General features: G+C 44.5%; 1 protein-coding gene across 1 annotated transcript in view; it reads right to left on the reverse strand.

Moving 5' to 3' along the window:
* The window catches only part of LOC135383132 (uncharacterized), a 47,236-nt gene extending 38,701 nt beyond the window's left edge, over positions 1-8,535 (reverse strand). Inside the window, exon 1 of the mRNA XM_064612737.1 lies at positions 8,280-8,535. Coding sequence (XP_064468807.1) covers positions 8,280-8,388 — 109 coding nt within the window. The 5' untranslated portion in view covers positions 8,389-8,535. The remainder of the gene's footprint in view (positions 1-8,279) is intronic.
* Between the last annotated feature and the right edge of the window lie 251 nt (positions 8,536-8,786).

Raw genomic sequence — 8,786 nt, forward strand, 5'->3', positions numbered from 1 at the left:
TTCAACATCAAACTCAACATCACATCACATCATAGCCCATCATTCAACATCAAACTCAACATCACATCACATCATTGCCCATCATTCAACATCACTCAACATCACATAACATCATTGCCCATCACTCAACATCACATCATTCTGAGTGATGTGATGGTGAATGATGTCGGTGATGGCCATCATGATTGAATTCGCCGACCTATGGTTGGCGACCGTCCAAGTATGAGAAGCTGTGCGCAGAACATTTCGTCGATGATGATCTCGAGACAAAGCCTACGGTACTGCAAAGTGTGGGATGGCCCACGAAATACAGCCGCTTGAAAGACGGAGCAATTCCTTCGGTGCTTTCAAGGAAGCGCAAGGCGGAGAGGCCCAGCGGGGCATACGAGAAGCGGGCGCGGAAAGAGGTATGTGAGATGTTATAATACAACGAAGAAACCTGACTACATTGTTGATTTTTACCTAGGTCATAGACCTGCTGCTGGCTACAGAAGGAGTAAGCAGTGGAGGGGCTTCAGTTTCTTCTGGCAAGCATGGGCCGGCAGAACATGCCGCGCTTGATGCAACATCTCATGACAAAAGTGCGTCGGTGCGTGTTCTTAAATTTTTATACCTACAAGCAGCCGTGTAGAAAGCGCTGTTTAATCTACATTGTGGACGAGTATTTCTCACTGATGTCTTTGCCGGCTTGCGCTAGGCTCCCCCGTCACCGCCGCAGCGCGGTATTGTTCCACAACCTGCCACAGCTGCTGATGAACGGCTGGAAAACAGTTCCATCGTCCAACGAACCGACGATGTATAGTTCCCATGTGGGCCGCAGACGTACAAAAGTCAGACTAAGCTAATTGAAAAATAACTCATTTAATTGATTGACAAGATAATCGAACCAATGTGATTGCATGTGTTGTAAAATTCACAGGACAGTGAATGTGGTACGAGTTCAGAGATTCCACTGCTTCTCACAAGTGACACACAACCACAGGTATGTTATGTTTGCTCACGTGTTCCACAATATTTTGTTACTGCTTCATAGCTTTTGATCTATGCTAAACACTACCTTATCTCATCATCTAAAGTGTAGAAATAATGTTCTCTAATTGTTCACCTGTCCTGACATATATTGGTACTATTCTCTTCAGATATCCTCTGTACCATTGCAATGTGGCCACCTGGATTTTCAAGACGGGCAGACATCCCAAACACACGACGAGGAGCATCTCAGACAGGTGCGTAAGAGGTATCCCATACTTTTTTGTTTCCGTAAACATGTTTTCGTTTGGTTCCTGCATTGTGCATCACATATGTAGCTGATAGCTGATAGCTGAGATGTAGCTGATGCAGCAACTCTTCACCTGATGGGGCCGTGGAGTTCCATACCACAACCAGCAGCGACCGAGCTGTAACAGAGTGTACTGTGCCTGGGCCTACACAAGTCAGGGCATCACAAAGTGCTTATACTCAGACAACGGGCATTTACAGACACCGGGGTATGCAAAGTCATCAGTACAGCTCTTCCATAGCTACTGTTACTGTAAATTTAGAGTACATGTGAAATTACTTTTTATTTGCAGCCATCCAGGTAAACCTAAGCCCTAAGCCCCCTTCAACACTCTCCCGAGCAACGCAAACAGTGGGTAATTTGACCCCATATCACCCATGGCACTCAACCCCTGTCCAGACTGATGAGGAATCGGATGACGAAGAGCATGCTTCACGGAAAACAGCAGATACGTCATATGAGCAATCATAAAGCAGCATTAATGAGTATGCCATTTCATCATATATGCGGTGCATTTGACAAGAGAGTGTCACTTAGTTCTTTCAAGCGTATACGAAGAGGAGAGTCAAGTCCTGCAGATCACATAAACAAAATCCAGAAACCGACACTGAAAATTTTTGTTTAAGTTTAATTGATACAAGCTTTCGCGTGGAGGTCCACGCTTCTTCAGGTACAAAGTGAAGTGGTGACACGCATAAGTATATATTGTATAGACACATACACGACTAAATACAATACTGTACAAAATTGTAGGACAATTGTAGGAATTGTACACATTTGTACAGCATTGTGTTTAGTTGTGTATGTGTTCATACTATACATACTAATGCGTGTCACCACTTCACTTTGTACCTAAAGAAGCGTGGACCTCCATGCGAAAGCTTGTATCAATTAAACTTAAACAAAAATCTTCAGTGTCGGTTTCTGGATTTTCTTTATCAGTTCTTTGGAGAAAGTTATGACTTAGGAGGTAGACGAAACTAAAACTATAAATGAGACGTGATTTTAGCTCTAGCTATGGAGCTTCCATCCTCAACAATAGACCTGCCCCGTTTTGTAAACAAATGACAAATTGTTAGTCTTGCCCGAAAGTCACGTTCTTGAGGGTATTAGGATGGTCCTACTTTTCTTTTAATAGGAGGCAGCAAACAAGTGTTCATTCGTGGAACCCATTCCTCCCGATTTTGTTAGTGTTCGAGAGGCACTGTGTTGAACGCACCGTGTAGAGTCTTGCTATATACTGACATTCGCACAATCTCTCTTTCTAGGTCAATCCTGCAACAGAACAGCTTTGATTTGAACTGCCCTCTGGACAGAATATCTGAGCGGAAGTTCATCATTTTTGAAACAGCACTACATGGACTTCTATCAAAATGCCAAACATGCAGTCGTCAATGTTCAATGGTTGAAAAGAAATGCGACGGCACACTTTTAAAGGTGGTAACTGCCTGCAAGGATCGGCATAAACACACTTGGTACAGCCAACCACGAGTGAACAGGAACGCCTTAGGGAATATTTTGCTAAGTGCAGGCATCCTTTTCACGGGAGCAAACATTAAGAAGGCACTGAGGTTGCTCACCTCAATTGGGATAGTATGTTTTAGCTATAGGACATTTTTCAATATTCAGAGTACGTTCCTGCTGCCTGCAGTAGAAAAGGTAATGTCAGGGACATGCAGTGTCATTGTATATTTGTGACAGTAGTTCTGTTTCTGTGTTTGCAGGTCTGGCTGCACCAGCAGACTGCTATGATTGATGCAGTTCAAGGAAGAAAAGTCACAGTAGCTGGGGATGGAAGAGCAGACTCGCCTGGCCACTCTGCGAAGTACGGTACTTACACCATGCTTCATGCCTCCAAGATGAAGGTGTTACACATTGAGACTGTACAGGTAGGTATAACTATTTTGAGATCAACATTCATGCATAACATGTTGAGTTCCCTAAGTATACAGTTCTTCCGTACGTGCTAGAGCAACGAGGTTGCAAACAGTCACGCAATGGAGTTAGAAGGCCTGAGAAGAGGACTGCAGTTTCTTCGGGAACATGATGTGACAGTTGCCAAGCTTGTTACCGACAGGCATTTACAGATCCAGCGTTATATGAAGAAGGAGAATCCAGACATTGAGCACTTGTATGATGTGTGGCATGTCGCAAAGAGTATGCTCTACGCTTTTGCTGAACACAGAATATCATGTAATGTGCTCCTTTATGCATTCAGGTATAAAGAAAAAGCTGGTTGCTGCCTCAAAAATGAAGGATGCAAAGGATCTGCAAGAGTGGGTAAAAGCCACTATAAATCATCTGTACTGGTGTGCCAAGTCAAGTGCCCAAGACCGAAGGCAAATTTTGCCTAAGTGGACATCACTTCCGCGAGACATCTCAAATATGCATGACCATGACGACCCGCTCTTCCCACAGTGTGCACATGGTGATATGCGAAGGATAAAATGGCTTCCTCAAGGTCAGTCATGTTGTGAATGGAATGCCTCAGTAGAGCGTCATGTATATGTCTACATTTACTCCTGTTTACACCTGCATAGATTCTGTGGCACACAAGAAACTGCGAGACATTGTGCAGTCAAAGAGCCTGCTAAGGGACATCCCTCAGCTGTCGAGCGTGGAACAGACATATGCCGTGGAATGCTTCCAAAGTACACTAAACCACTTCGCGCCAAAGTCAACACACTTTACTCACGCTTGTATGAAAACAAGGTGTGTACAGTTATGAAGGCATAAGTGCTCATTGCTTTATGACAGATAATTTTTTTTGTAGAACCTACCTTGCCGCAATGCACTATAATGAGAATAGCAAGCGGCAACAAGCCACAACCTCTGAAGGAAAGCTTCGCTATGTCCTCAAGTTTCCCCGCTCAAGAAAAGAACCTGCTGTTTTCCCAATCAAAGAGGAATGCAGTTTTGGTAAGGTGCACGACTCACAGTTAAATACAATAAGAATGTTTATTAATTGCTGATACATATGTCATTCTTTTTTGGCAGGGTATCTTCACACTCTCCTTGAAGAAGTTCTTGAAAACGCATCCAGCTTCAAGACATACACTGAGGCAAAAGCATCAAACAGCCGAAGTGCTCCACCCCCCCTGTCATATGCCTATGATCACAATGTAAACATTGAAGCTCTGGTAGAATCACATGCGGCACGCTTTAACACATAGTTACATACTCCGCACATGGCAATGCTGAGTCTCTCCACTGTATGCCTTGAAAAACGTATGATACTATCAGGGATAAGCAGAGTGTCTACCAAACTGTAGCCTACAGATTGCCTTACCTTTCCAGGTTTTCACTGACTATTTCATGCGAATTCACTGTCCAAAACAAATGGAAACTTGGTGCCTGCTGCAAAGTTTCGATACAGATCCCTACAGATCATTTACTGAGGAATTAGTAAGACTGCCCTACTTTTCTGCCTCTGAACTTGTTGCATTGGCACACTGCTTCTTGCAGCAACGTTGCTGTGGTGTAGCCGCTCGACCAGTCGGAAGTACCTGCGAATCACTGTGCATCGTGACAGTGTTTGTCTGCGATTTTCCTTGACTTCAACTCCCGGTTTGGCAAATTCCCTGACAATACCCTGACTTTTCCAGTCTCATCAAAATTCCCTCACAGTTCCCTGTTTTCCAGGTTGGTAGACACCCTCATAAAGTAACATACTGTACAAGCTATCCCTTTTCCTTCTTGCATTACTGCGCATGCCTGAAGCCAGTGTACACACCATCCTCTGATGGGAATGCTTGTCGAATTTTTAGTACTGCGCAGCTAGGAACTACAGCCCTGTTTCCCTTTCCAAGCCTGTGATACACCCAGAAGATGAACTGTCTGTATGCAATGTGCCTCTTCACGCTGTAAATGAATGAATGAAACAGAGATTGTTTCCATATGCACGTTCTAGCTGTCATTTGCTTACTTATTTCCTCTACAGTTTTAGAGGCAGCCACGGTCTGTGTTCCGGAGCTTAATTTCTTCCAAGTTCAGCGTGTCTATGTCGAGGCAGTGCTTTCGGAAAAGTCTGTGTTCTGTGATGCATTCCAATTTTGCAAACCAGCTTCTTGCATTATGTCATCAGCCCTACATTGCTTTTTGCAGCAGACGCAGGATATTGCAGTCTCCATTAGCCTGCAATTGCCACAGGAACACCTGTCAACGAAAGGACAACGAAAGGCGAAAGTTACAGTATTCCAGTAATTTGAATTCGCTATTCTTGATGCAAGAATAAAACAATATCGTCGAAACAAATAATTATATGGATGAAGCGATTGCGCAGAGAGTTAGCGGTGTCTGTATTCACAAGTCTTCATTGCAGTTATGACGCACAAACATCGCTCCTGTATGTGACGTAAGAAATACATGTACAGGTCACAATTCTGAGCCATCTCGCTACGAAGCGTCCATCCCCACATGGTATAACGCGTACGTACATGTAAACCTAAAGAGTCACAAAATTATAATAGCGATATATTGAAAATCACAGGAGCCGCACATTTCAAAGCATTTAGATATGCAAACTTACCAGTCAAATTCCTCTGCGCGGCGTGCATCGGGTGCATTGGCGTAGTCATCCTCGGCCGGAGATTCGTCGTCCGAATCCAGCCGTGGATCAAAAACGTATGGGCGAACGCCTAGATCACCTGATAATTCGTTCTCAGATTCCCATGATGATGACGAACTGTTCGTGTCTGACATTTCCAGCGCGATTTCCGACCGAACGACCAAATCAAACAGGATTCCTTCCTCCTGACCGCCAGCGTCGGAGACAAATTACGTCATGGGTGGCTCAGCTGATCCCGAGATGCTTTACGACTGCCCGCTCGCTCGGCGGGCGAGCTTTTCGTGCGCGCTGTAGGATGGGTTCGTAATCGCTCAAAATATACCAATCCGTACGGTGTACGAATAAAATAATGGTGGTTCTGGACTTAGGGTTATGTTATAGATATAGTTTCAATGCCTTTCCGCAATTGGCAAATTTTATTTCTATCGTCCTTTAAGTATGATACGAGAACTAGTGTGTGCTGAGTTCTAGTTCACGTGGGAGTCCGAGACAAGAAAGGAAAGACGTAGTGGTATCAGAAGTATCAAAAGAAGAAACAGGAGGAGGCTGCCCGTTCTCCTCAACGTGTACACTTATTTCATTAGATTTACGTAACTTTGTCTTCAAGCATGGAAGTACAACGCGCAGCCTTACAGTCAGGCTTCATAAACAGTGCGAACAGCATTTCTTCCCGGACGGAACAACTTCACAAAATCTATCTGGTCCAGTTGAAAGGCATCCTGACGCCTAAAATAAAATAAATTTGCAGTACAACAGTTTTCTAGTGAGCTTGAACAGAACGTCAGTGAACTGTTTTAATTCAATCTTAGCAGCGCAAAGCAAGAGAATGTTATGAAGCTATTCAAGACAATCGACCTCAGAAAATCCACAGAATCCTTTGCTCTTCCTTTCATTGCTACATCAACACTATGTCCGCAATGTACTATTAAAGAGAACAATTCGAACACTACTATATGCATCCATTTCGCCTTTGTTGTTCATCGCAACATCCGTAGCTATCAAGACGGAGTGAAGTACACGGTCACAAGTCATCACAAACGATGCGGAGAGCGTTTCTTGGCGGACGGAAGAACTTTACAGAATCCGTCTCGTCCAGTTGAAAGGCATCCTGACGCCATCACGTCCATGGGGCACAGTTAGCTGCTTGTGTGATCGCCCGAGCGAAGAATCACTCCGCCACCTTTCTTGGGCAGTTTCAACGTCAGCGTGTCGTTACGAATAACGAAACGAAGAAACTTATCGACGCCCTGCTGTGGCACAATCCCTGCTCCTCGTTTAGCTTCTTCGTTGAGGCTATCGTGCTCGTAACGAGCAGTTACGTGTTGTGATGTCACCGCCCTGAACAAACTACAGCTGCCAACGAGGCTGTAATCTTGTCGACCAATGGGGTTGTTTAATTTTGTTTGGATAGCTCGCATGGTTTGTCTATGGTTTGTCTATGGCTTGTCGTTGTCACTTCTTCGTCTTCTTTCTCGTCTTCATCTGCATCTTCTCGAGAATATCTCACAGCCCTCATGTAACCACCGGTGTAAATACGATGAAAGGGGGAGCATGTCATTTTGTACACAGTCGTGGAGTAATACATGTTCGTTTCTGCAGAAATTCGGTTTCTGCAAATCTCCAAATGAAGATGTTTCACATTCTAACGAGTGGGTAGACCCACTCGTTAGGCAAACGATCTAATTTGGTCGTAACTGGACCAAGAGATTAGCCCCTGTCACTTTAACGAAAAGAGCGCGTCATACACCACGTGCTCGAGCTCCCGAGTGCCTCGCGCCTCGTTAGATCATGAGCCATGTAGGCGATGAAGCCTGTGAGCACGTGAACACATTCGTTAGGCAGACGACACCGTCAATCATTACGCGAGCAAGAGATTACGCCTTTGTCCCGTTAACGAAAAAAGCGCGTCCCGTGAAACGTGTCACGTGTCCGTGTTAACGAGAGCTTCGCCCCTCGTTGGCTCGCGAACGATGGAAGTGATTAAGCCCCCTGATTTGTTGAAAACGGGAGGTGTACGCTTTTTTTTGACAATCGTGAACAGCATAAGTGTCACAAAAAAGGCGTACGCCTCCCGTTTTCAACACATCAGGCCAGATAACGATATCGTTCGAGATGACGGTTGGCTAGGAGCGTTCTATGCGGTGAAGTTCATTTTTAAGAGAGTACAGAAGAGTGCGGTAGCGGAAAAGTTACAACATAGTATCTGCGTTACTTGTATTTGGTAGCGGGTGCCGTGTACTTTTCCGTAGCAACATTAGCATTGCGCTACCTTTGTGTGGAGTAGCGGGATTACGTTGCTCCGTTTTGGTAGCGGATACAACACTGGTGTTTGTGCAATTTCTACGACAGACTGTCAAAAAGATTGTCGGGCCTATAAAACACACAATCGGAGCGAACACTTTCGTGTATTAGGACATGGAAATTCAACCTTACCGCATTTGTTCAACGAAACTACCTGCGTAGGATGCGGGTTCCTAGTCCTCACAGAAAAGGCTTCATGTGCTGAGAGCAACACGTACATGCCGAACAAAATTTTCCACATTTCGAGTGAGTGTACGTCAGAACTTTCGCTTGCCTGCAGGTTCGAAAATTGCAGTCCGAAACTTGGCTACGAGCGTCCTAAATGCGATTTCGAAATGATAACCCTGCGTTCGAGAATATGAACAACTCTACTTGCTGTTATGTCCACTTCTGCGGCATATGTTCTTCGAACAATGAAACAATTATCCATGCGCAGGTGTTGACATTTCCAGCTTCGGTTTTCAGGGAGAATTTTATATAATTGCTAACTGAGTCAATGTAATTAAAACCCGAAGGAAGGTCAGTCTTATAAGGTGCTTGAATTCGCAATATGTACTGATACATAAAATACAATATGTATGTAAAGCACTCGGCCTGTTTAGCGGCGCCAATTGAAGCCAGGATCACTGGGCGTCTCCT

Source organism: Ornithodoros turicata, chromosome 2 (assembly GCF_037126465.1).
Source record: "Ornithodoros turicata isolate Travis chromosome 2, ASM3712646v1, whole genome shotgun sequence".
NCBI lineage: Eukaryota > Metazoa > Arthropoda > Arachnida > Ixodida > Argasidae > Ornithodoros > Ornithodoros turicata.